Source organism: Bos indicus, chromosome 29 (assembly GCF_029378745.1).
Source record: "Bos indicus isolate NIAB-ARS_2022 breed Sahiwal x Tharparkar chromosome 29, NIAB-ARS_B.indTharparkar_mat_pri_1.0, whole genome shotgun sequence".
Taxonomy (NCBI): domain Eukaryota; kingdom Metazoa; phylum Chordata; class Mammalia; order Artiodactyla; family Bovidae; genus Bos; species Bos indicus.
In genome coordinates, this window is record NC_091788.1 from 42,283,017 (window position 1) to 42,310,365 (window position 27,349).

The 27,349-nt window shown below is 45.5% G+C and overlaps 1 protein-coding gene across 1 annotated transcript; it reads right to left on the bottom strand.

Moving 5' to 3' along the window:
* Nucleotides 1-8,023: 8,023 nt before the first annotated feature.
* Nucleotides 8,024-16,251, bottom strand: LOC109554115 (pregnancy-associated glycoprotein 1-like). The gene is made up of 8 exons (XM_070782804.1): nt 16,216-16,251; nt 14,510-14,627; nt 14,293-14,411; nt 12,906-13,099; nt 11,860-11,976; nt 10,050-10,190; nt 9,863-9,962; nt 8,024-8,173 (listed from the first exon to the last, which is right to left on the bottom strand). Exons 1-8 carry the CDS (start codon nt 16,249-16,251, stop codon nt 8,024-8,026), a joined length of 975 nt encoding a protein of 324 aa, XP_070638905.1.
* Between the last annotated feature and the right edge of the window lie 11,098 nt (nt 16,252-27,349).

Consider the following 27,349-nt stretch of genomic DNA (forward strand, 5'->3'; position numbering starts at 1 on the left):
GTCATGAAAAATTTTGTCTGCCAAACCAAACATACAAAAAAATAATTTTGAAATGTCTTCCCAATCAAAGAAGACAAAACAACTGTGGCAGCCAAAGTAAAGACAGTCGTGTTTAATGACCCACCCAGGACACCCAGGGCCTATTTCTGCATGAGATATATCCATGCCTGTCCCTTGAATACAACAGGAGCCTCTCCTGTTGCCAGGTGTATTTAGATGTGGCACTGTGACTTAATGCTCATTTTTGCATGGTGTTTAAATTCAGTTCTGGTGGATAAATCCCAACAGGGGGAATATGATGTCACTGACAAATAACACACACATATGCCTTTTAACTATGGTGTTGGAGAAGACTCTTGAGCATCCCTTGGACTGCAAGGAGATCAAACCAGTCCATCCTAAAAAAAAATCAGTCCTGAATATTCACTGGAAGGACTGATGCTGAAGCTGAAGCTCCAATTATTTGCCCACCTGATGGGAAGAACTGACTCATTGGAAATGACCCTGATATTAGGAAAGATTGAAGGCAGGAAGAGAAGGGGAAGACAGGATGAGATGGTTGAATAGCATCACCAAGTCGATGGGCATGAGCTTGGGTAAGCTCCAGGATTGGTGATGGATAGGGAAGCCTGGCATGCTGCAGTCCATGGCTCTGCAAAGAGACGGACATGACTGAAAGGAGTGAACTGAACTGAACAAATTGAGAACAAAGAGACTGATAAATCTAATTGCATCAAGCTGGTGACTAGCTGCCCATAACAACACATTACTTAAGTGGCTTTAAAATTCAGAATTATGACTGCATTCAGAGTGGACTATCTTCTAAGGAAAAACAAAAATACTGCCCATCCAAAACAAAACCAAAGAAAATCAAAAGAAAAACAGGAAATAAATCTGAAACTATATTCAACAACTTACTGTTCCTCATAACTTCTGTTATTGTGACAGAATCACACGCATATTAACAGGTAAAAGCAAGACAATAATTAATACTAATGTTCTGAAGTAAGCCTTTCAGTGGCTAGAAAAACAGTTTCACACATAACATAAAGAAGTTTAATTCAAACCCTGCTGTCTTAAATCTTGAACTGAAAGCACAAGTTTGTACCAACTAATTATATTCCTTTTTATTTTATTTTTTTTAAGAAAACACATACTTCCTACTCTGACCACTATAAAGCCTAGAAGCAATGACAACTTAATAACAGTGACTATTCTGAGGTCTAACATGTAGCTTCTAAATATATTTCCCATCAGACAATGCATGGATTCTTAAAGAGATGGCTGATTTCAGGACTGGGTAAAGAAATGCAAAAAATAATCTTGGGAATCGTGAAGGACCAGAAAGCTAAGGGACTTCAAAGACCAATGGGGACTGGACAGAAAGTTTAGGAATCCAAATGAAAAGGCCAAACATCTACCAGTTTGTTGGGCAGAATGATGTTTCTGCTTCTCAACACACTGTTTATGTTTCTCATAGCTTTCCTGCCAAGAAACAAACATCCTCTGATTTCATGGCTGCAGGCACCATCCACAGTGGTTTTAGAGGCTAAGATGAAGAAATCTGTCACTGCTTCCACCTTTTCTCCATCTGTTTGCCATGAAGAATGGGGCTGGATCCCATGATCTTAGTTTTTTAATATTTAATTTTAAGCTGGCCGAATGTGTCCAAATGTTAATAGGCAACATCTAATTTGTCACTGTGATAGATTGCTAGGGCACCAACTCACCATTCTGAGCACTGAGAAAGGGAAATAATCATCAATATTTATGCTATTTTTGTTTCTATTAAGCATAGGTTATGTAACTACAAACAGTTCCAAGAAAACAAGCTGGACTGTCCCTTCTGGGGGTGATGAGAGAGTGATGGGGGCAGCTATAATACAGATGAAGCCTCACTCACTGGCCTGCAGCTCATCTCCTGCTGTGGAGGTCTGGTTCCTAATAGACCAAGGACTGGTACTGGTCCTGACCCACTGTGCTGGTACTGTGGACTCCTGCTCTAAACCCAAGAGTGGAACATTCTGTAAGACAAACCACCCTGCTTCTGCCCAGTTTCTGAACAAATAAATGGCATTAAAATTGGGAGAGGAACAGTTATTTACTCTTAAAGGAGAACAACCGAGTGCAACATATGACTACATTCTTTCAATAAACTGTGAAAACTGCTTTTTGAGAATCAGGGAAATTTGTACATGGACTGGATATTAGATGTTAATTTTATTGGGAACAAACGAGCATTTTTTTCACATCCTATCATTTTACCCCAAATACTCATTAAGTATATTTTGTGAAATGTTCATCTTGTCCCTAAAACACTTCAGGAAAAATGAATAAAGAGTAAAAGAGAGAATGAAATGACGGTCTGTCTTGATTTAAAAACAGATCTGCATAGCTGCTATGGATTGAATTGTGTCCACCCTTGATTCCCAATGTGATGGTATTAGGAAGTAGGGCGTTTGGGAGGTACGCAAGTTGACATGGGGTTTTGATGGTGGTCCCTCATGATGGGATTATCCTCTCCCTCTTTTTCTCCCTTATTCTCCCTCTTCCTCCTTCCCTTCCCCCACCACAAATGAGAACATAGCAAGAAGAGAAAGATCTGATGCAAGTCAAGAATGTCTTCACCGGGAACTCAGTTGTCCACCACCTTGATGTTGCATAGTCTCCGGTCTATGACAACCTGTGGGACTAAGAGGCTAGTTTTGTAGTTATTGATGCCAAATGATGAAATATAGGGTTCATGACACACTATTCTTTCTTATATTTGTTATGTTTCAAATTGTTGTGTAGTAAGAAGTTTTTAGAATGAAGCTTCTATCTTAGTGATACCCTGAGGGGCCCAAGATAGCAGATTCAGGCAGGTCCCCAATGAGTGAGTGTTTGGAGGACCACATGCTCCTTACTCCAACTCTTCTCTTGCCATCTGAAAACCATCCCCCCATACCTGACAATCTTACCTCCAACCCTATTTGCATCTCCACTCCCCTTCTAAGCTACTGAGTCATCTAGTTGGAGATCTTGATGATTCCGGACAGGGTCTGGAAGGAGACAGAATGCAAATATTTTTTAAAAGAATGATCTGGGCAGACCCCTCCTTGGTTTTCCCTTCTTTATTGCCATCTGCAGGTGAGGGATAGGGCCTGGGTAGAGAGCAAGCAACAAGTGAGACTGCATGTATATTTGCAAGAGAAGGGATGAGGAATTCACAACCCAGTAACCAGGAGGTGGGCAGCTTGTACAGGGCCCAGGAGGGAAGGAAGAAGCACTGGGAAAAGAATAGTGGCTACCTGAGAGCCAGACCTACCTGAGTCTTCCTGTTAAACTTGGAGGTTGTGTCCTTCCTGCTTGAATTTCTGCTCCAGATTTGGAGGGGATAGAGCTGTACTCACTGCTAATGAGTCACAGAGAAAGGAACAGCCTCCAACAGGAGCCCTTTGATTCCACTCTAACTGTGGGTATCATCCCAAGCCAGAGAGCAAATGGCAGGTCATCCAAAAGATGACCTACTTTAAATAGTATTTAAAATACTACAAAATTTGTCTAAGAGTCCTGGCATATCTTGTTCCCAGAGTTTTTTAGGAGAGATGATTCATTAGCTTAATTTGGGTTCTGCTGAGGAATCTACAAGCTTCCCACTGGTAACTTCTGACTTATAACTACCTGATCTCATCCCACAGAACCCAAATGATGGAAAGTTCCAGTGGGCAAGGCCTCTAAGGTCCTCGGTGTCACAGCAGCTGTGTGCCAAGTGGTCTACCACTCCCAGTCCTGAGCCCAGGACCCATGAACATCACCAGACAGTTACAGCCCCCTGCCCACCAGAGGCGGCCTCAGCATCCTCAGCAACACCCACCTCTGAGCCCCTTGTCCACTGATTGGCACTGAGCTTCATTCTGGAACAAGTGTTCTGCGGCAAGTCCGGTCTCCCTCATCCAAGAGATGGGAAACTGAACCCTGGGGTGTATGACTCACCTTAAGGCTGAAGGTAAGTTAGTGAAGACTTCTGACCCAGGAACTCTGGTTCCCAGGCTACGAACTTCCAGGAAGGGAAAAATGAGAGAAAACTCAATTGCATCCACTGCTGGGTAGCTCTCAGATGTCTGCAAGCACCAGAGTGGAAGTTCCTTTCCCTTTGCCCCTCAAGTCTGGTTCTGATTTTATCAGCAGACCTGCCTCCATGAGCAGCAGGAAAGCAATATTCAGGGCTGTTTCTTCTGGGTTCCAGGCACAGTGGGTGCCCCCAGCTGTAGTGACCCCAGGAGGAAGTCCTGCAGGTGGTGACTGAATCACTCCCAACTCAGAATCCCCAGAGCTCTTGCTCCTCATTCACACAACACAGACCTTGGGTGACTGGATAACATGCACCTGCATTCAAGCGAGAAGCATTCCTTTCTCAGCCTTCTGGTAACTTAGATAAGTGTCTTATGTTTCCTCAGGGAACCACTGGCTGAGCGAGGCTGGGGTCTTAGACTACCCTGGATGAAACGGATGTGTTCCCTCCCTCTTTGATGCTCAAAATAGACCTTGGAGCTTCAAAGGCCTTGAGAGAGTTACAATCACACATGTTTTTTCAGGACTTTGCTTTATGAATCTGGTTGGAGAAAAAGGACAGAAACACAGGACAAGGCTGGACATCTCTGGGTCCCAGGTGACTGTGAGTTGAGTTCCATCCACCAGGCTTTAGAGTCAGGTGCTGATGTTATTCACAAGGTACCTTTGAAGAAGGAATAGAGGAAAGAGTTTTTGGGCAGAGAGGAGTGTGGTCAAAGGGCCATGGGAATCACACAGGGCAAGATGAAACAAGAGTCATTACTTGCTTCTTTGCTCTATCAGTTCCTTGGCATTTCTACTCCTGAGAACAAGTACATGGAGATAGTCAAAGGCATTGGTGCTTCCCCTGGCACCTGATGCTCCTGGTGATAACCAGTTTGTGTACACATCCCTGAGTCCAGAGCATATTCAGCCTCGTGAGAGCCCCAGGTCTTCCCTTCTTGGGAAGGCTGACATGCCTCATTGCTGCTAACTCACAACTGAAGCATGGGATGAGGTCATGGTGGTTGACCTGTAGGCCAAGTTCCAAGCATGGAAGGAAGATTGGCAGTGGAAGGGTAGCCATTAATTAAACTTGGTTACCTTGGTCCTTAGCAGGGGCTACTTCCCACAACTACAATGTTTTCTCCCAAGCTTTTTGCATGGCCAGGTCCTTCTCAACATTTACCATCATCTCAAATGAGTCTCTCTCAGGCTTGCTTTCCCTGGCCACTGCACTCTCACAAGCACAGACCCTCATCCAAAAAGTGCCTAGACACTTCCCTCCATCAAAACAATAATTATAGTTACCAAAGTGGAAAGGTGGGAGAGGGATAAATTGAGAGTTTGAGATTAATATCTGTATACTACTTTATTTAATAGATAATCAACAAAGACCAACTGTACAGCACAGGAATTCTGCTCAATAGTCTGTAATAACCTGTATGGGAAAAGAACCTAAGAAAGAATGGATACATGTGTATGTATAAGGAATTAATTTCTCATACAAATAATATTAATACAATAATGTAAATTGACTATACTCCTATATAAATTAAAAGCTGAATTTTGAAAAATTCTTATGTCTAGAGATTCATGGAGTTCTTTAGACTCTCAGGATTCCAGATACGATGCTGGAGATGGCAGAGTGGGTGCAGGAATCGAGACATTATCTGAGGTTGCATTTTCCTGGGCTTTGTTGTCTTCTTGCTTCTAGTGTCACCTTTGATTTGTCTTGGAGGATCTAATATAAAAGTTCCGAGACACCAGTTCAGTGTTAGTTGAAGGATGAGAGGCAGGTGCTAGTGGGAGAGTGAAATCCCAGCTCCCTAGTCTTGGGTTGGGACACGTTTGAGGCACAACTTATGTCCCAAGTTCTCTATGAAAACAAGCTGTAGCTTCCCTCTCCATGACTTGCATGATATCAGACCCAGACTGGTTCATCCTTTTTCATGTCCTGCTTCCCCTGAGACCTCACTGATTTCTCTATGAGAATATTTTTTAAATGTAAATTGATTTACTTTAATTGGAGGCTAGTTACTTTACAATATGGAAGTGGTTTTGCCATACATTGACATGAATCTGCCCCAAGTGTACATGTGTTCCCCATCCTTAACCCCACTCCCACCCCCCTCCCCATCACATCCCTCTGGGTCATCCCAGTGCACCATCCCCAAGCACCCTGTCTCATTCATTAAACCTGGACTGGCGATCCATTTCACATATGATAATATACATGTTTCAATGCCATTCTCCGAAATCATCCCACCCTCACCCTCTCCCACAGAGTCCAAAAGACTGTTCTATACATCTGTGTCTCTTTTGCTGTCTTGCGTATAGGGTTATCGTTACCATCTTTCTAAATTCCATATATATGTGTTAGTATACTGTATTGGTGTTTTTCTTTCTGGCTTACTTCACTCTGTATAATCGGCTGCAGTTTCACCCACCTCATTAGAACTGATTCAAATGTATTCTTTTTAATGGATGAGTAATACTCCATTGTGTATATGTACTACAGCTTTCTTATCCATTCATCTACTGATGGACATCTAGGTTACTTCCATGTCCTGGCTATTATAAACAGTGCTGCAGTGAACTTTGGGATATACATGTCTCTTTCAATCCTGGTTTCCTCAGTATGTATGCCCAGCAGTAGGATTGCTGGGTCATATGGCAGTTCTAGTTCCAGTTTTTTAAAGAATCTCCACACTGTTCTCCAGAGTGGCTGTACTAGTGTGCATTCCCACCAACAGTGTAAGAGGGTTCCCTTTTCTCCACACCCTCTCCAGCGTTTATTATTTGTAGACTTTTGGATAGCTTCCACTGCAAAAGTACCTAACCATGGAAGCTCCAAGCAAATAGTTTGTAGCTCCACCCCCGAAAGAAGCTCAGAAATGCTGAAGGCTCTGTGTACCCTGGGTCCCCCGATACATGAATTGCATTCTCCCCAGCAGCATTGGAGGCAAGGAAGGGGCATTCTGGGCCCTGGAGGAGGGGGATGGCTCTGGGATCCACTGGGGCCACCACTTACCAAGTAGGACTGGAAAGGACAGAGCAGGCATATGTGGCAGAGACCTGGTGACTGGGTGTGGGGCAAAAGGGAACAAGCTCTCCATAAAGTACCTCACCCAAAATCCCCTGGAGGAGAAGCCCAGTGATAAGAATATCTGAGATGGGACAAAGAGAGTCTATTTCATTATCCCTTATAATTCCTCTGAATGAGGAGGTGGTTGAGTTGGTGGGTCATCACAAGTTCTTCCATGGCTTTGACCATCTGCCAGTCGCTATCCTTGGGGCTGCCTCTCCCCAGCTTCAGTCATGTAGTTCTAGACAAAATTGACAATCATGTCCTGAGGGTTCAGGGCCAAAGACCATATAAAGCCAGTCATAAGACCCCATGTCCCTGCCAGGATGGCTAATCTAGGGCTCTGTGTTTGATCTGAGGTGGGTCATTCATAGAACACCCTTGAACTCTGATGTCTGCAATCTTCTTTCCTTACTAGGTGATGCCTTCGGGATTTAAAACCCTAGGGCAGGTAGCTTGAACTCCCTCACTAGGTGTAGAAGCCTTAAGGAAGAAAGTTGCCAGGCTAAGACCATCAAAGAAGACCAAACAGAAAGAGCGAGGGTGAGAGAGAATTGATGACTTCTGGTTTCTTGGGTCCATTCACTGAGATCTTTGTATTTGCTCTGATTCTTGTGTCCTGGATTCCCAGAATCATTTCAATGAGTCTCCCTTTTCCTTGAAGCCAGTTGGAGTAGGGCTCCTCTCAATTTTGATTCAGACTTGGTTCTAGATCCTTCACTCCCAGACACAGAGGCACCATTTGTTTCAGCATCATTAAGAGTGAAACCCTTTATTCTTTACTGAGGATAGGGTGTACAGACCACCAAATACAGTTCACCAGCATCCTGGGCAGCAGTGCCCAAAGTGTGAGTGACTGTGTGTTAGGAGCGGCCTTACTGGTTCCTGAACCACTCCAAGCATTTACACTGCTTGTGCCAGGCCAATCCTGTCATTTCCTCGATCATAAACTGAGAAGTACTGCCTCAGGAAGACATCACCCAGGATCCAGGTCTCTGTAGATGGACTCAGTTTGCTGTCCTTAAAGGTGGTATAGCAGTGGCCTCTAGAATCCTGGGGGAGTCAGAGACACACACCAGTCAGCATGAGCCCTTACCGGTGACTCCCCTCAGTATCCAGACCCAGCTCAATTCTTTGTTTTATTTCCCTCTTTTGGTAAGTATCAAGGGGGTTTCTCAGCAGCAGGGGATATGAGAGTTCATCCAAAACCAAAGAGGGCCAAGACATGAGGTTGCTATGAGGAAGGGTGTGGTGAGTGGAGGACTGGGAGTTGGGGAAACAGAGGAATGAAAAACAACAAAGTCCTACTGTAGAGAGTAAGGAACTATATTTAATATTCAGTGATAAACCACATGAAAAAGAATAAGAAAAAAATATATTTTATGTGTATAACTGAGTCACATTGCTGTGCAGCAGAACTTAATGCAACACTATAGATTAGCCACACTTCAATATAATTATTTAGAAAAGAACAAGCGTGTCCATAGTTCCCCTCACTCCCTGTTTCTTTCCTTCTGACTCCTACTCCTTATTTTCTCTCCAGAGAATGCTGGTTCTCCTCCTGCATCCCCACAATCTGTACTTTATTATCAAACTTTATTTTGTATTGAAGTATAGCTGATTAACAGTATTCTGAGTTTCAGGTGGACAGTAAAGGGACTCAGCCATATGTATCCAGGTATCCTGGTCCCAAGGACACCCCTCCCATCCAGGCTGTCATATAACTGAGCAGAGTTCCCTGTACCACAAAGTAACTCGTTGTTGGTTATCCCTCTTAAATAGAGCAGTGCCCAAACACGTTCTTGAAGACTTAACTCAGGAACTCTGAGAAGCCTCCTTCAGCCCACACTCACCCTCTTTGGCCACTCCAGGCTTGGGTGGGTAACATACTCTGGTTCCCCATCCGCACTGGTCAGTCCACAGCCCTCATCACCCCTAGTAAGTCCCCAGTGCCCCAGTGCAGACCACCTTGAGATGCCATTTGCATAGAATCCAGTGCAGTTTTGCCCAGAACCCAGCAACCTTCAGACGGTTCAATGAGTTTGTGGTTTTAGAATTCCTGAAATTCCCTCTCTTCCTCAAAGCCTTCTTTGAGCCCATCAGCCTGCTTTGAATTCCCACAGGGAGCTGACATGAAGCCTCCACCCTGTGCCAGGCCTGAGCAGTCACTGTTCACCCTTTATTCACATTAGCATTCAGCCTCCCCACAGATGGGTTGGGTGCCCCAACTCACAAAGGGGGCACCTGGCCAGAGCAAGGGGAAGATGTAGGCGAGAACTAGGCTGACCATGTAATTTATCATCCAAACCAGGAAAACTTTGAGAAGGGAAGGGAGACTGTTAACTTATGCTGGGACATCACACTGGGACTGTCCCCAGCCATTCTCCTTGTAACATGGCTTATTTCAGGGACTGCTAGAGCTGAATATCATGTTCATGCACCTCTGGGTTCAGATAGAATTGAAGCTCTTTAAGGACTGAGGACCTTAGTGTTCCCCTCTGCCTGACTCCCACTATGCCATATGGTGTAGTATCTCCACATTTATTTCAGGAAGATCAGTGTCCCACACAGCCCTTTACTGTCAAGTGATTGGTTTTGTGGGAGTCACCCGCCCAGCTACAGAGCTCAGCAGCATCTGCAATGGTGTAACATGGCCTCCAGAGGACGCCCTCCTCCCAGCAGCAGCCCAAGGGTTCCTACAAGCTCCGGTTTGAGAACCAACCCTCAATGTTGTTCCCTCACCTTGAGGATGAGGGCTCGAGCTGGCACTGGGTAGTTGACGCCGTTGATGGTGAAGGTAATAGAGGGAAGGGTATTGACCACAGAACAATAAACGTAGTGCAGTTAGAGAGAGAGGGTGAGAGGTTGGCCCTGGAGTTCCTTGTTGTGTTTGGAGACTGGAAGTAACCCTGGGGCATGACCCTTCACCTTGGAACCCCGTAGTCTGGTGCCAATGAGCTTCTGTATGTTACTGACCAGTCTTCCTGGGCCTTCGATATGTGTTGTCCCAGTGTCCACAAGGGCCTCACAGCCATCAGAACAAGCAATAACCTTTCTTTTTATGGTGATGCTGAGAGACAATGGAAGAAAGAGGGCATGAAGGTCACTCAGATTCTCCCCAGAGTTGCTCCCTTCCCGACTGTCTCCTAAACAGCCCTTCTTCTCTTGCCCTCTTTTCCTTTGCTCTCGACACAGCACCTTTCTTGACATCCTCGAATGCAGTACTTGAATGCACCAGGATATTTTGTACCTTGACACAAGCTGGTCTTCCTTCCTAAAAGACTCCACTCCACTTTGACTAGCAAATTTCTTCTCATCTTCCAGATTCCACCTTAATTGTATTGTTTTCTTTCTCCCAGTGTTTATCAGTCTCCTGTCTTGGTCTCTCTCTGTAGACCCTTCCTCATGTCTGCTGCTGCTGCTGCTGCTGACTCACTTCAGTTGTGTCGGACTCTGGGAGAACTCATAGAGGGCAGCCCGCCAGGCTCCGCCATCACTGGGATTTCCCAGTCAAAGTACTGGAGTGGGTTGCCATTGCCTTCTCCTCCTCATGTCTAGCATATACCAAAGTCACAATTCACTATGTGGGCGAGTCACTTCATGTACATCTGCCTACTTAGATGTGAGGGCGAGTTTTATTCTCCTTGCCTCCCTAAAGTGCCTGGCACACAGTGGATGCCCAATGCTTGTCTGTTCAATGAGTGAATGAAGACTGAGAAAACAATAGAAACCTCCAGAGAGCTGTATCTGGTGGGGAACAAATAGCGGGTTGCACACAGAGTGAAGATGGAGATTCGCAGGGGCAGCAGATTCTCATGGTAGGAGGAGAAAGGGGCTCCTCTGGGAGAGGGTGTCTCCCAGCACTGCTCCTACAACCAGCTCAGACCCTGAGACCCTGGCCAGGAAATACATTACTAGCCCACAGAAACTCCAAAGGACAGGTCAGCTTTTGTCTGAGGGTATCACACAGAATCCTATCAATTATGCCTCTTGTCCTCAGGTCACTCCTGGATCCCACCTTCCTGATTCTCTGTTACAGCCCCTGTCCCACTGTGTGCCCAAGAACATGGAATGTCTGTTTTATTAGTCGCTTTCACATCTTAAGACTGCAGCCAGCCTCTCTCCACTGCTGGGTAGCTGCTCCCTAAGAAGACTAGTTTTCCCCATTTTCTCAGGACTGTCCCTGTTTTTTAACTGACATTTATCTGTACTGAGAACTTCCTATGTCCTAGGTAGCCCTGGACAGTCGGTCATCTTATCATAAGTCTGTTCAGGCTGGTGAAATTCTCCCTGATCGTCTGTTCACCACACTGTAGAGTCCTCTAACCATGCTCCCCACCTCAAAGGGCAGTGGGTGCAGCCCTCTCCCAGCTGCACAGACCTCTCCAGACCCTTTTAGGACCCTGGTCAGAGCCCTGGTCAGAGGCCTGGGGATTATGAACCCATGGGTTGTTTGTGTATCTATGTGCTTGTGTGTTTGTTTGTATGTGTGTTTGTATGTGTCTCTGTGAGTGCTTGTGTGTCTCTGACTAGCTATGCATGTTTTTATGTGTCTCTGTGTATGTTTATATGTGTCTGCTTGTGTGTTTCCATGTGTCTGCGTGTCTGTCTGTGTCATTGTGGGTAGTGTATATGTCTGTGTGACTGTGTGTCTGAGAATGCATTTGTGTGTGTCTGCCTGTGTCCATGTACAGTAGCGGGAGCATCACTTGGGCTGACCCTCAGAGGGAGAGGCTTACCTGTGCATGTGTACAATCCAGTCACCCGCTTGGATCAATGGTACCCAGTTGAGCTCTCCCTTGTAGTAGCGGTGGTCCACCCCACCAAACATCACCACACTGCCCTCCCGCTTGTCTCTGTAGAGATAAGAGGGGCGGGGATCCTTGGAGGACAGTAACAACAGCACTGAGAGCTGTGCTTGTCCACCCATCAAGGCCCTAATAAGGTCCCATGTACAGATGCAGAAATCGAGTCTAGGAGAGATTGAGATCCAGAACAAGGTCGGTTACTGGTTAGTGAGTGGCACAGAGGAGGCTAGAAGCTGAATCACTTGGCTGGGCTCCACCCACTGTGTCTTCTGAAGACGCCCTGCATCTCCTGTGACCTGAATGCTCAGACACCCTCAGAGGACATGGTGCTGAAGTGTTTTGGCTTTCCCCTTGTCCACCTTGTCATTTTTAAGAAAAATCAAGGCCTGGGAGTTCTAAGGGTATGGGTTCAGGTCACCCAGAGTTGGCTCCACTGGCCTGTGACCTCTACTGTCAAAGGGCCCCACACTCAGAAGGGACCCCACCGCTGCTCTCCCTGTCTTGAAATGCCTAATATTTCTTGAACAAGGGGTCCCACACTTTTGTGTCCCACACTTTTGTGTCCCACACTTTCATTTCTCACTGGCTCCACAAATTGGGTAGCTGGTCCTGGGCTCCCAGTGAAATGCTAATGAGGAGGGATATCCAGTATCCTTCTCCTTCCTTCCTTATCAAATTCATAAACAAATCCTAGTGCCTTTTCCTTCAACTTGTTTCCTGTTGCCTTCCATTAGCCTTCCTCCTCACTCACCCCCCTAGACCAAGTTACTGGTCTTGAGCCCAGCAGTAGGGTTGTGTTCCAATGAAATTTTATTTATAAAAGCCAGTAGTGAAGCCAGGTAGGGCCCAGGGGCCATAGTTATCCTGGGTTAGATTATCTCTCAGGATATTTCTTTACCAAGTGTTCTATAATTTTCATGCAACTGAAAGCATCTTACAGCTAAGTTATAGAAAGGGATTGTCCATCTCAGACTTACTTGCTCAAGTAGAAGGCAAAAACAGGCTCAGAAATGGCACCTTGATTCTTCAGCTTGTCAAAGATGGGGATGGCTCCAGAGAAGGATACGTTGGGGTAGTTCAAGCCCAAGATGCCATCATAAGCTCTGCCTTCAAACCCGTATTCCTTCATGCTTAGACCAAACGGCTGGTCAGTACTTACAAGGTTCCCAATCTGTGGGAGAGAAGAGTGTTCCCACTTACAGATACGTGAAGTGGGGCTAGGACTGGGCTGGGTGCATTGCCATTAGATCCTCAAGGAAGAATTGAGGCTGGGCTCTGTCTTTGGTGGACCTCAGACGGCTAGACCAAGCTGGGAGGGGAATTTGGGGTCCATTTGTGAGAGGCTGTGAATTTTAAAACATCTACCCCTCTGAAAAACACCACCTGAGTGAGTCAAATTGCCCTCTTAGCTTCTGTCCAGGTGGGGCAACCAAGAGTCAGGCCAGGTCCCATTGGTGCCACCTTATGGACAAAATGAACGAGAGCAAGATAGCTTTCTCTTTGGCATCACTGTGACCTAATGACAGGAATGGACTGCGTTCTCTGTAATGTACTGTGCATTCTGCATCTGTCCAGGAAGACAGAAGCTGAAAACACAATCTTGCTTCCAGGGTCTATGAAATTACTGCCTGAGGAATTCACTTTTGGGGATATGTGTATATTTCTGTGAGTGTGTATGAGAGAGAAAGAGAGAGGGGGGGAACTACTTAGGTATTTTGGGGGGGCAGGCCATAGGTTTATTAGACTCTCAAGGGTCCTCTAGAGTGAGCACTCAATTATCAGGCCCCTTGACTTCTCAGGCCCCCAGTTTCCCACTCTGGATACCTGAAGCCCTTGACTGCCCCCAGGGTCCCCAGATCAGTTTTATCCTGTCTTCAAACACCCCACAGCAACTTCAGCCCTGAAAAGCCAGCTTAACTCCACCTTTTACCACATGTGTGCCCTCAGCAAGGCCCTTGCTGTCTGCACCTCAGTTTCCTCATATGTCTCATGAGCTATCAGAGTAACTGCTGTATGGGGTTGTTGCAGGATTAAACCAGTTACCACCTGAAAGTGCCTAGAACAGTCTGAATATAAAAGTGGGTGCTTTTATCCCTTCTTCTTGCTCCCAGCAAAATGAACCTTGAACTTCTCATGAGCAGAGGAGCTGCAAGTCCACACCTCAAGCCACTCTCTGGGTTAGCTAATTTGTTTGCTCGTGTGTCACCACGGGCACTGCCTCCCCAGAGACATATCCTGTGGATAAGATGGCCAATATCTATGGGAGTTAGGCTAGGAAGGGTCCTGCCAGATGGTCCTGCATCTGTTTTGCAAGCAGTGGTCACTCCATAGTCAGTCCTGACTCAGCATTTGTTACACTGTTACCCGAACTGTGTCATAAACAACAACTCCTTTCATTCTCCCAGATCCATAGGTGATCCTGAAGGTCTTATTGGTAAGCCAGAAGGTGGAAGACTGAAGATGTCTGAACCTAACATGTGTGGCTGCAGACACAAGAGATGAGTGTCATCAGGTGCCAAGGGTGGAAACATGGTGGCAGGGCAAGTGAAGGATGGTCCGGGTAGAGGGTGTCTGTACTCACAACAGGCTGGACTGGTGCAAAAGATGGAGGGCACCCACAAGTCAGATGAAGCTGTGTCAAAGATAACCTGGAATTCCTGAGGGGGTGTTCCAATGGTGATGTTAGCCATGTAGACCAGCTACAGGGAGAAGGAGGGAGTGGGTTAGTGCAGAACTGGCTTCCCTCTATTCCCACACTGATGCCTCCCTCTGGGTGTCACATATCTCTTGAGATCACTTTCTAACCACTGTGCAGCTCACAGACTTTGGTCACAGATGTATCTGCATTTGATATATTTTTTCTGTGCTACATTTTATGTAGGATATTGACTCTATGACCAAGTGTTGAAGTGGTACCTCCTGCATGGGAAGCCCAGAGGCATAACCACTGGGCCTCTAGGACTGCTGGACACCCAGGGAGGTCCTGGTGCCTTCATCTGAGAAGCTCTGTAGCCTCTTCAAACCCAGCCTTAGCAGCCCCTTCTCCAGGAGGTCCTTCTTGATCAACCCCAGCTACTCCCTCTAAACTCAGACCACATCCAATCAACACCACACAGGTGATGCTTTCATTTGACATGTATTTACCCTTTGCCTATCTCTCAGACTGGCATGGGCAGTCTGTAACAGAGTTCAATTGTCTTTTTTTTTTTTTTTTTTTACTGCATCAAGTCTTAGTTGCAGCATACAAAATCTTTTGTTGCAGCACATGGACTCTCTTGTTGGGCTTTCCTTTGTGCTCGGCTGGTAAAGAATCTGCCTTAGAAAGATGGTAACAATAACCCTGTATATGAGACAGCAAAAGAGACACTGATGTATAGAACAGTCTTTGGACTCTGTGGGAGAGGGACCGGGTGGGATGATTTGGGAGAACGGCATTGAAACATGTATGATATCATATATGAAATGAGTCACCAGTCCAGGTTTAATGCACGATACTGGATGCTTGGGGCTGGTGCACTGGGACGACCCAGAGGGATGGTACAGAGAGGGAGGAGGGAGGAGGGTTCAGGATGGGGAACATGTGTATACCTGTGGCAGATTCATGTTGATATATGGCAAAAACAATACAATATTGTAAAATTAAAAAATAAAACAAAATAAAAATTTTAAAAAAAGAATCTGCCTGCAATGTGGGAGACTTGGGTTTGATCCCTGGGTTGGGAAGATCCCCTGGAGAACGGAAAGGCTACCCACTCCAGTACTCTGGCCTGGAGAATTCCTGTACAGTCCTGGGATCACAAAAGTGATCCAGTCCTGTACAGTCCATGGGATCATAAAAGTCGGACACAACTGAGCAACTTTCACTTTCACTATGGACTCTCCAGTTGCAGCATTCGAGCTCCAGAGGGCCTGGACTCAGTAGTTGCCCCACTCAGATTTATTGCCCCGAGGCATGTGGGATCTTAGCTCCCCAACTAGGAACTGAACATGTGCCCCTTGCTTTGGAAGGCAAATTTTTAACCACTGGACCACCAGGGAAGCCCTCAACTGTGTCTTTAATAGAATCATGCTAGTCTGCATTTCCCCAAATAAAATCTTCCTGTGCTTTTATTGAGTTCCATTAAAATAAGCCTAAATGATCACAAAACAGGGAAATCGATAAACTAAACTCCATGCCTGCTAGCTAAGCAAGATTTCCCAACTGGCTGCCTTCATGACAATTCCTCGAACTTATTGCTTTTCCCTCTTGCTTCTGCAGGATCGCAGTGAGGCAGGGGCCAGGCCCACTTCTACGATGACACCTGCTGTCACACCTGCAGTCATGAGCACATCAGTGACTTGCAGCAAGAAGAGAAGTGGGGTAACGCTCAATACCAGGGGTCTGACCACGGATGCATAGAACACCAAGAACCTTCAGCTCAGGGAAGACCCATTTGGTCTGGTCCTCTTCAAGGCAACCCCAGCAGGAATAAATACGGCCATGAAAGGGGACATCCGGAGAAAGCCAGCCACCCAGGAAGGAGGGGAGAAAGTGGCCGGCCAGAGGGGAAAGAGTAAGTGGGAGGAGGGGCCGCAGGTGTGAAATGCAGGGAAGGGAGGGGTCAAGGGAGGGAAACTCAATGGCCCTGTGGGTGTATTACCCCCAGAGGGCATGGGTGCCCAGATGACGTAGGTCAGGGCTGACCAACTGGGAGCCTGGAAGCCGGTGTAAAGGGGAGGAAACCACCCCGTGACCTCTCACTGCCCAGAGTGTGTGGGCAGGAAGCTCGCCTGGACTGCCCTGTGTCCCAGGTGCCCGACCACCTCCAGGCGCATAGCAGGCTTGTGACTGACCAGCTGAACAAGTGACTGAACGCTGGGTAGCACAGAGGTTCTGCTTTTATGAGATAATATTGTCTCATTTGTGTGCTGTTGGGGAGAGGAAATTTCCCCCTCTGTGCCTCTTGTGTTATTGTGGCTGAACTAAAGATAAAACTAATGATAAAATGACAAAACAATGGAAACAGTGACAGACTTTATTTGCTTGGGCTCCAAAATCACTGCAGATGGTGACTACAGCCATGAAATTAAAAGATGCTTGCTCCTTGGAAGAAAAGCTATGACCAACCTAGACACCATAGTGAAAAGCAGGCACATTACTTTGCGGACAAAGGTCTGTCTAGTCAAGGCTGTGGTTTTACCAGTAGTCATGTATGGATGTGAGAGTTGGACTACAAAGAAAGCTGAGCACCGAAGAATTGATGCTTTTGAACTATGGTGCTGGAGAAGACTGTTGAGAGTCCCTTGGACTGCAAGGAGATCAAATCAGTCAATCCTAAAGGAAATGAGTCCTGAATGTTCATTGGAAGGACTGATGCTGAAGTTGAAACTCCAATATTTTGGCAACCTAATGTGAGGAACCAACTCATTGGAAAAGACCTTGATGCTGAGAAAGATTGAAGGCGGGAGGAGAAGGGCATGACAGAGGATGAGATGGTTGGATGGCATCACTGACGCGTGGACATGAGTTTGAGTAGGGTCCGGGAGTTGGTGATGGACAGGGAAGGCTGGCATGCAACAGTCCATGGGGTCACGTAGAGTCGGACATGACTGACCGACTGAACCGAACTGAATGATAAAATCGACTCAAGATAGACTCATAGAGAAAAAGAAAAACATTTTAATGCATACACAGAGCCTCATGGAAACGGTCCCTCAGAAGTAGCCAAAGCAGGCAGCTTTTAGACATTTTAGACAAAGAAACAATACATTTGTGAGAAATTGACAGGACAAAGAAACTGCTGTGTTCTGAGTATTGGGTGGTTTGTGTTGTTGTTATTGTTGCTGTTTGTTTGTTTGGCTGCCCTGGGTCTTTGTTGCAGCACAAGGGCTCCTGGATGTAGTGCACAGATTTCTCTAGCTGAAGGCTTGCTCTGGTTGCAGGCTTCCTTCCGTTGCACTGCACAGGTTTAGTTGCTCTGAGGCATGTGGGATCTTAGTATCCTGACCAGGGATCGAATCCAAATCCCCCACATTGGAAGACGGATTCTTAACCACTGGACCACCAGAGAAGTCCCAAAACTTAGGTATTGTGTGTTCACTAGTGAGGAATCTAAGCAGAGTTTGCGCTTGTGGTGGTAAAACTAAAGAAGTAACGAGGCGTTTATCCAGGCTTCTTCCCCCGGATTCCCCGTCCCTGGCAATAAGGATGTCCTTCTACGTCCAGATGCAGTGAGGGCACCTTTCACATGAGGGGTTATTTCCTGCTTTCAGGGGATCATAAAGGAGAGTCAAAGCATCCCTCTTGCCTTGGCCATTTCTTAACTTTAATTCAAAATAAGCAATGTTCCATTGTAATATATTTGGGAGTAGTCCACCCCAAGTCCCAACAGCACTGGTCAGAAAACGGTTCTAGATAAAGACATGGATACTCAGAAAAACAAAAGGATGCAGTAGCTATGTGAGGATGATCCCTAAAGACCAGTGTACTCAGCCCAGCTCCACTGAGTTCACTGACACAGTAACATGGACAGGAGTGGGCCAGCTGGTAAGATTGGAAGCTGGGCTTCTATACCCAACAGAGACTTGGAGACAGTGGCCCCATCCTTCCTGGGGATGATGTTCAAAGGGATGGCTTCAGGTCCTGGCAGCATTGAGCTTTTTCAGGCAGGCATCTGAGGGGTCATCCTGCAGACATGACCTCATGTTGCCAGAAGCCCTGCTGGAGTTTGACGGTCCCTTGGTGCAAAAGTCTGGATGCGTTTGTTCTGTGGCTCGAGTTCCACTGTTCTCACAGGCCCACGGTCTTACCTAGAGAGAAGGAGAGAGAGGAGAATCTTTCTAGAGAAACAGTGTGATGAAAAGGAAGGGGTGAGGGAGAGAAAGAAAGGCAAGTTAGTGAGTTACCTTCAGTGGAAAGAGTTCAGAAATAGAGGTGCCAGGGCCAGGGAAAATGAACAGATGAACATACACACCCCCGAGCGCTTCCTGCAATCTTGAGGGCCTCTTCTCTCCCCAGTAGAGAGCGTGTGCTCCTGCAGTGCTGTGAGGTACTTGGACAACAACTGAGTCATTTTTTCTAATAAACATTCACTTACCGTTGCTGTTGTTCAGTATCTAAGTACTGTCCAACTCTTTGTGACCCCATGGATGGCAGCATGCCAGGCTTCCTTGTCCTTCACCACCTCCTGGAGTTTGTCCAGATTCATGTCCATTGAGTCAGTGATGCTATCTAAACATCTCATTCTCTGCCACCCTCTTCTCCTTTTGCCCTCAATCTTCCCCAGCATTAGTCTTTTCCAATGAATTGGCTCTTCGCATCAGGTGGCCAAAGTATTGGAGCTTCTGCTTCAGCATCAGTCTTTCCAATGAATATTCATTGGAATGTTCATTGATTTCCTTTAGAATTGACTGGTTTGATCCCCTTTGCAGTCCAAGGGACCTTCAAGTGTCTTCTCCAGCACCACAGTTAGAAAGCATCAATTCTTCGGCACTCAGCCTTCTTTATGGTCTGACTCTCACATCTGTACCTGACTACTGGAAAAACCATAGCCTTGACCATATGGACCTTGATCGGCAAAGTGATGTCTTTGCTTATTAATATATATATTGTCTAGGTTGGTCATAGCTTTCCACCCAAGGAGCAAGTGACTTTTAATTTCATGGATGCAGTCACAGTCCACAGGGATTTTGGAGCCCAAGAAAATAAAACCTTCTGCTGCTTCCACTTTTTCACCTTCTGTTTGCCATGAGGTGATGAGACTGGATGCCATAATCTTAGTTTATGATTCTGCAATCCTACACCTAGTGCTTACCCAAAAGAAATTAAAATCCATGTTCATGCACACAAACAAACCTATATGGGAATATCTATAGTGGCTGTAATAATTATTGTCAAATATCAAAAACTACACAAATGTCCTTCAGCTGGTGAATAAAGAAAGGCTGGCCCATGCATGCAGCAGGATACCACTCAGCAGAAACAAGGAACAAAGCATGTCACATGCTACAACAAAAATGAACGTCAGACGCATTCTGCTAAGTTAAAGAACCCAGACACAAAAAGCAAGCTTCTATATGATTCCATTTGTATGACGTTCTAGAAAAGGCAAAGCTATAGGGAGAGAAAAGAGATTGCAGGAGTTGAGGTGTGGAGCTGGGGTGAGGGGCTGGCTGATGACAAATGGGCCTGGGGAGCTTTAGGGGCGAGTGAATCTCCTGTGATCTGTGTTCTCCTGACGGTCACATGGATACATGAGAGTGTCAACAGTCAAAGAACTATATACAAAAATGGTCAATTTACTCTAACATTTAACTTATTTTGAATATAAACATATATATATATATATAAACACATATGCCTACGTGTGTATACGCTAACGTGCTGTCCATCTGTTTTAATGGTTGAATAACACGCCATTAAATGCAGGTGTCTATTTTATTTGGCCAGTTCCTTTAGTGGTTTCCAGGGATTGGACATTCCCTTTAATGCTGCGATGCTATGGAAGGCAGTAAGGAGTTGGTCCAGGACTTGGCCAAGCCTGCCCCAGTGCCTTCCCACGCAGGCTTTCACTCCATCCCTACACAGCCTAGAGGTAGGGATTATTATCTGCTCTGCAGAGGGTGCAGCTGAACTTAGCAGGGGGGTGGGGGAAGTCACACATGCAAGTTGCACAGTCAGGGAGCAGGAGACCGAGGACCCCAACTGCTTCTGACCAGTTGGGAGGCCCATGCTCCTTTCCTTACACTGTGCACCCAGTTGTTAACTATTGAAAGGAAGTAACTGTGTCTTATTTCTGTTCATCACTCCAAAACAACTAATATATAGGAGACTGGACCCAAGATGTGATGCTTTCCAAGAACCAGGGGTTGCCTTGAACTGAACCCCTCTCCAATGGAATAAAGTCAACAGTCTGCCCATGAACTCACTTCTAATGAAGATGAGCCCTTGGTACACTGTGAGGGTAGGAGCATGATGAATTCAGCAAATGGCCCTTGAGTGCCTGTTGTGCCAGGCACTGAAGGGAGAACCAGTGCATGATGGTGCAACTGTTCCCCTTCTCCGTCTCAACCCTGGGACTTAAACAGAGAACTCATCCTTGCTTGAGGGAGACAGATGGCTCACACAGCCCCTGTTTACAGAGAAGGCCAGTGTTCATAGCCAGAGGCAGAAATCTCAGTCAGGTCTCCAAGTCTCAGTTTTGGCTTGGCCTGAGACAGGAAAACCAGAGACAGGCAGAGGGGAGCCCTGGCAGGGAACATTCTAGAACCTGACCCTCAAGGAGCCCCAGTCAAGCCTGCAAGCTCCCTCTGTAAATCAACTGCAGTCAACAGTTGGGAGCCCTTCTTGCACTGGTGAGAAGTCCCTCTCTTTACTGGGATGACTGGGCTGGAAAGGTGCTCTTTAGAGGACAAAGGCGAGATGGAGAGGGGTCCAGAAGGCAGTGTGGGTGGACATGCAGCAGGGGAGTGAGTCCGAGTGATGTACACAGGTTGGGTGTGAGTGCACTGTATGTGCAGAGTGTGTGTGTGTCAGAGAATGAGTCTTGACTTCCAGGAGGTCTGAAATGCCTCCTAAAGGGCCTCCTGCCTCCTACCCAGGCATGGTCAGTTTTCATAAGCATTCCCTTGTGTGTGGTCAGAAAGAATCTGTATTTCACAGTTCACTCTATGTGCTCATTGAATCAGCTTGTCAGTATCTTTTGCGAAGTTTCTGTATCTTAACTGATTTTTGTGTCCCCTTGATTTATCAGATCCTGATAGAGGAATAGGTAGATCTCCCACTATGGTGAACTAGTCATTTTCTCCTTACAACAGACCAAAAATTTTAATATCTCTTTTAGGACTTTTATTAGATGCAAACAATTTTAGAATTATTAATATCATACCTTCCTAGGGAATTGAAAGTTTTTTCGGAATCTTTGTGGAGCGTTTCTTGACACCAGCAGTTAATTCTCTGTTTCGAGACAGCAACTGGGTGCTCCATGAATCGGTTCGATTTTGACACTAAACACAGACTTCACAGCCTAAGTGCTCAGTCCCCTAAGACTGTCTTCCTTCACATCAGATGTCTTTCACCACTCACCTGTATTTTTGTCAAAACCCCTCCTACATTTCAGCAGTTTTCCAGAAAGGCTCACAGAACTCAGAAAGGCAGCTTAAATGTTTACCAATTTATGAGGATGGATACAATTCAGTTCAGTTCAGTTCAGTTCAGTCGCTCAGTTGTGTCCGACTCTTTGCAACCCCATGGACTGCAGCACGCCAGGGCTCCCTGTCCATCTACAACTCCCGGAGTTCACCCAGACTCAAGTTCATCGAGTCAGTGATGCCATCCAGCCATCTCATGCTCGGTCATCCCCTTCTCCTCCTGCCCCCAATCCCTCCTAGAATCAGAGTCTTTTCCAATGAGTCAACCCTTCGCATAAGGGGGCCAAAGTACTGGAGTTTCAGCTTTAGCATCATTCCTTCCAAAGAACACCCACGGCTGATCTCCTTCAGAATGGACTGGTTGGATCTCCTTGCACTCTAAGGGACTCTCAAGAGTCTTCTCCAACACCACAGTTCAAAAGCATCAATTCTTCGGCACTCAGGTTCTTCACAGTCCAACTCTCACATCCATACGTGACCACAGGAAAACCATAGCCTTGACTAGACGGACATTTGTTGGCAAAGTAATGTCTCTGCTTTTGAATATGCTATCTAGGTTAGTCATAACTTTCCTTCCAAGGAGTAAGCATCTTTTAATTTCATGGCTGCAGTCACCATCTGCAGTGATTTTGGAGCCCAGAAAAAAAGTCTGACACTGTTTCCACTTTTTCCCCATCTATTTCCCATGAAGTGATGGGACCAGATGCCACGCTCTTCGTTTTCTGAATGTTGAGCTTTAAGCCAACTTTTTCACTCTCCACTTTCACTTTCATCAAGCAACCAAATGGAAGAGAGGTGGAGGGCAAGGCGTGGGGGCAGAAGATGCAAGGAGCTTCCCTCTCCTCTTCAGGTAGCCACTCTACGGATACCTTGGTATGTTCACCACCAGGAAGTTCATCAAGTCTCCTCGCTGAACAGTTTTTATAGAGCTTAACCTTTAGCACCCACTCCCACATTCCCTTCTTAGAGATCAGTAGCCTGAAATTTCCAACTCTCTGATCACTGGGTCTTTCTGATGACCAGCCCCATCCTAAGGCTATCTTAGGGTCAAAGTCACCCCATTAGCACAAACTCAGGTTGATCAAAGGGGTTCCTTAGAAATAGCAAAAGATAAAGCCTATCAACAAGGAAATTCTGAGGGTTTTAAGTGCTCTGTCCAAGAACCAAGGACAAAGACCAAATGTATTTCTTATTATGCCACACTTTTCATCCTTTCTGTCTAATAGTCATTTTTGGTTTAAAGCTTATATTTTCTGATATCAATATACCTATGCCAGCTTTCAGTTAATTAATATCAACTAATTAACCAGTTTTTAGCTAGTAATTGCCTAGTATATCTTCTACTAAAAATATTACTATAAAATTTATTGAAATAATTTAGAAAGTTTTCTTTTGTTTAAATTTTCAAGTTTCAACTATTTATAAGGTATATAGCATGTAAATGTTTTCATATACAAAGGTAGCAGTAAAATTGCCACCCATATACCTAAGGCATGGGTTAAAATCTGATTTTTGGTAATTTTGCTTTATCTGCATCTATTTTTTATGCCATGTGTTTTACATAAGCCTCATAACTTTATCACACTTAATAAGATACATGATTCCTTAATATTCTTCATTATCCAATTCACATTCAAATTTCCCCAGGAAACCCAAATTGCTTTTAGAGCCCTTTCTCACATTTACTTACTTTGTCTCCAACATGTCTTTCAGTCTAGGACACTTTATACACACCCTCAATATTTTTCCTTGATAACATTAATGTTTTTTTTTGTTTGTTTGTTTTATTTTTTAACTTTACAATATTGTATTGATTTTACCATATATCGAAAAGAATCCGCCACAGGTATACATGTGTTCCCCATCCTGAACCCTCCTCCCTCCTTCCTCCCCATACCATCCCTCTGGGTTGTCCCAGTGCACCAGCCCCAAGCATCCAGTATCGTGCATCGAACTTGGACTGGCGACTCGTTTCATATATGATATTATACATATTTCAATGCCATTCTCCCAAATCATCCCACCCTCTCCCTAGCATTAATGTTTTCAAGATGTCAAATAACTTGTCACGTAACCTTCAGTCTTTATGTCCTTATATTTCAATTGTATCTGCTGTAAACAGTATTCCCTGGATTCGTTTTCTAATCCAGTATAATGTTTGTCTTTTACTTGGCAAGTTTAGTTCATTTATATTTATGGTCACTATCAATATATTTGGAATTAGTTCTTCCATCTTATCTGATTATTTCCACAAATCTCACTTTTTATAGGTAATGTTTCATTATTTTTTAATTGAACAGGGGGCTTCTGTTTTGCTTTCTTGTGTTTAGTCTACCTCATTCCTTTTTATTCCATAATTAATTTGGAGATCTATACTCCATGGGTCCATATCATATTCTCCCGAGTGTGAGAGAAGAGCCTTCAAGAGACTCCCCTTTAATTTTGGCCTGTGTCCCTTGAGCTTGGCACACTTGAAAACAGGCATGAGGTGTTATATCAATAGAGCTAAGATAAAACGAAAAGAAACTAACTGGGAGAAAACTATGCTTATGTCAACACTGGGGAAAGAATGAGCATAAGCTTTTCCTAGACCAGGTATGGTCCAAGCAGGAGCAAACTAGAAAGGAGCCATTTATAAGTCCTGTCCGGGATTCCACACACACATGGTCCCCAGACAACCAAGGCTGCCAAGGGAAACATTGGCAACCAGATGGAGGAGATGACTTGCCTTGTGGAGGGAAGGACAATTGGCCCCAGAAGGGTGCTTCCGAGAGCCCACAAAAACCCCTTGCAGGAATCTGGTCACTTTGAACATCTGCCAAGCCCAACTAGTAACAGAGCCAAACCTCAAGGGACCAATCACGAATGGTCACACCTCCTTCCCTAACCCCTCCCCAGAGGCCTCAGCAGCAGGCAGGTCAGGGATAAGACCATCCACACCCACGCTCCATGAGGTCTGAGGCAGCCTTTGTACCACGTGACCTGCTCCACTGGGTAGAGCTGATTGGTCTAGTGGGCCACCTGACCCAATGGCTGTCAACCAATCAGTAGACAGCTCAGTGTGGTGAGGGAGCCAATCAGATTCTCTCTCAGGAGCTTGTGCTAGGAGGACTTGGAGGCCACAGGGAGGGATGAAGATGAGCGGATATGGGAAGAGAAGCCACAGGAGTGGGTGTGGGATCAGAGACTTGGGGGCCGTGACAAGCCCCAAGAGGAGAGGATGCAGGATCATTGCGGGGTGGAAGTAATAAGGCAGAGAAAAGCTGTGGAGATCAGGGGAGATTTTAAACAAGATTGGCCAGAGCATATAATTTTCATTATGGCTGTGGTTGGGTTTGGTTTGAGCCCCACTGACATCTACAGACTCCAGCTGCTGACTCCTGGAAGCCGGCCTGGGTCTAGTTCCAGGTCAAGGGTCCTAGTTTCCCTTGATTCGTGTTCTTGCATATCAGTCAGGTTTGTCTATCTCTCTTGCTGCTGACCTGTTCCTACACAACTGGAAACACCCATTACGTGAGATAACCAGAGCTGGAGTTTGTTTCGTGCAGGTAAACTAAAAAGCCTCTTGATGAAAGTGACAGTGGAGAGTGAAAAAGTCGGCTTAAAGCTCAACATTCAGAAAACGAAGATCATGACATCTGGTCCCATCACTTCCTGGGAAATACATGGGGAAACAGTGGAAACAGTGTCAGACTTTATTTTGGGGGGCTCCAAAATCACTGCAGATGGGGACTGCAGCCATGAAATTAAAAGACGCTTACTCCTTGGAAGGAAAGTTATGACCAACCTAGATAGCATATTCAAAAGCAGAGTCATTACTTTGCCAACAAAGGTCCATCTAGTCAAGGCTATGGTTTTTCCTGTGGTCATGTATGGATGTGAGAGTTGGACTGTGAAGAAGGCTGAGCAATGAAGAATTGATGCTTTTGAACTGTGGTGTTGGAGAAGACTCTTGAGAGTCCCTTGGACTGCAAGGAGATCCAACCAGTCCATTCTGAAGGAGATCAGCCCTGGGATTTCTTTGGAAGGAATGATGCTAAAGCTGAAACTCCAGTACTTTGACCACCTTATGCGAAGAGTTGACTCATTAGAAAAGACTCGGACCCTGGGAGGTATTGGGGGCAGGAGGAGAAGGGGACGACCGAGCATGAGATGGCTGGATGGCATCACTGACTCGATGAACTTGAGTCTGGGTGAACTCCGGGAGTTGGTGATAGACAGGGAGGCCTGGAATGCTGCGATTCATGGGGTCGCAAAGAGTCAGACACGACTGAGTGACTGAACTAAACTGAACTGAACTGAAAGAACACAGTCCACAAATAGAAAATGAGAGAGAATCACCAAAGAGCCAGAGCACAGCCTGGCATCAGCAGGAGCAGAGCCTCGCTGCAACCTCAACAGACTCCAGCCAGGCAGTTATTGATGCATGTCCCCCAATAAAATCCTCCCTTACTGGGTTTTGGTTTTATTATTGTAGGAAAAAATGAAATCCACAAACCAAACCAGAAACTGATAGCCTATGGTGTTTGGTGTCGAATTTGTGGTCTCCAAAGCAGAAGATTTAACTCCAGGACCAAAGATGCAGTCTCCATCATTCAGAGTTTTGTGCAGCAAAGATTTTTATTTAAAGTAAAAGGATAGAGAAAGCTTCTGACATAGATATCAGAAGGGGGTATAAAGAGTGCCCACCTCACTAGTTTAAGCAAGGCATTATATACTTTTCAACTGGCTGCTGAGAATAGATAAAAAGAATGCCTCAAGACTGAGAAAGTTTTATCCAGACCCTCTTCCACAGCATACATCTTGAGATCACAGTGGCCCAAGACTAGTCTGGTAAAATGGATTTCAAGCACTCTGTCCCTGGCAGAGATGTGTTATGGCTGTGTAGGCAGTGAGGAAACAGGTTCCCAGGCAACATTTGTTACAGTTATAATGACTAACAGAGACACAGAGTCTGAGAAAAGCATACCCAACAGTAAGATATATTATGCTTAAAAGGCCAGTTTTCAAAAGAAATAGACTGTTGCAAAGTTAACACAGAGCTTTTCAAATTAGCCCATCCTTGGAAAGATATATCATAGCTTTCAGAGCCTAAGAGACTAAGGCAAAAGGATATGAAAAAGAAAGAAAGTTTACTTCCTCCTAAAAGGGGCCTTGGACTCCCTATCAACCTGCCTGTTAACTCTCTCAAAACTGTATAGCAAAACAAGACTCCCCTCAATGTATAATGTCACTGCTGACAAGACACTCCCTTCAGGTCATTGACTTTGCTTCTGGTTTCTTGAGAACATGA

Bases quoted from the DNA above. Each gene is read 5' to 3' on its own strand.
- LOC109554115 (XM_070782804.1), bottom strand. From the start codon at position 16,251: ATGACTGCAGGTGTGACAGCAGGTGTCATCGTAGAA. The intron at 14,628-16,215 runs GTGGGCCTGGCC...TTCTCCCTGTAG, and splicing joins CAGCAGGTGTCATCGTAGAA to CTGGTCTACATGGCTAACAT. The intron at 11,977-12,905 runs GTAAGTCTGAGA...TTATCTCTACAG, and splicing joins TTTGCCTTCTACTTGAGCAA to AGACAAGCGGGAGGGCAGTG.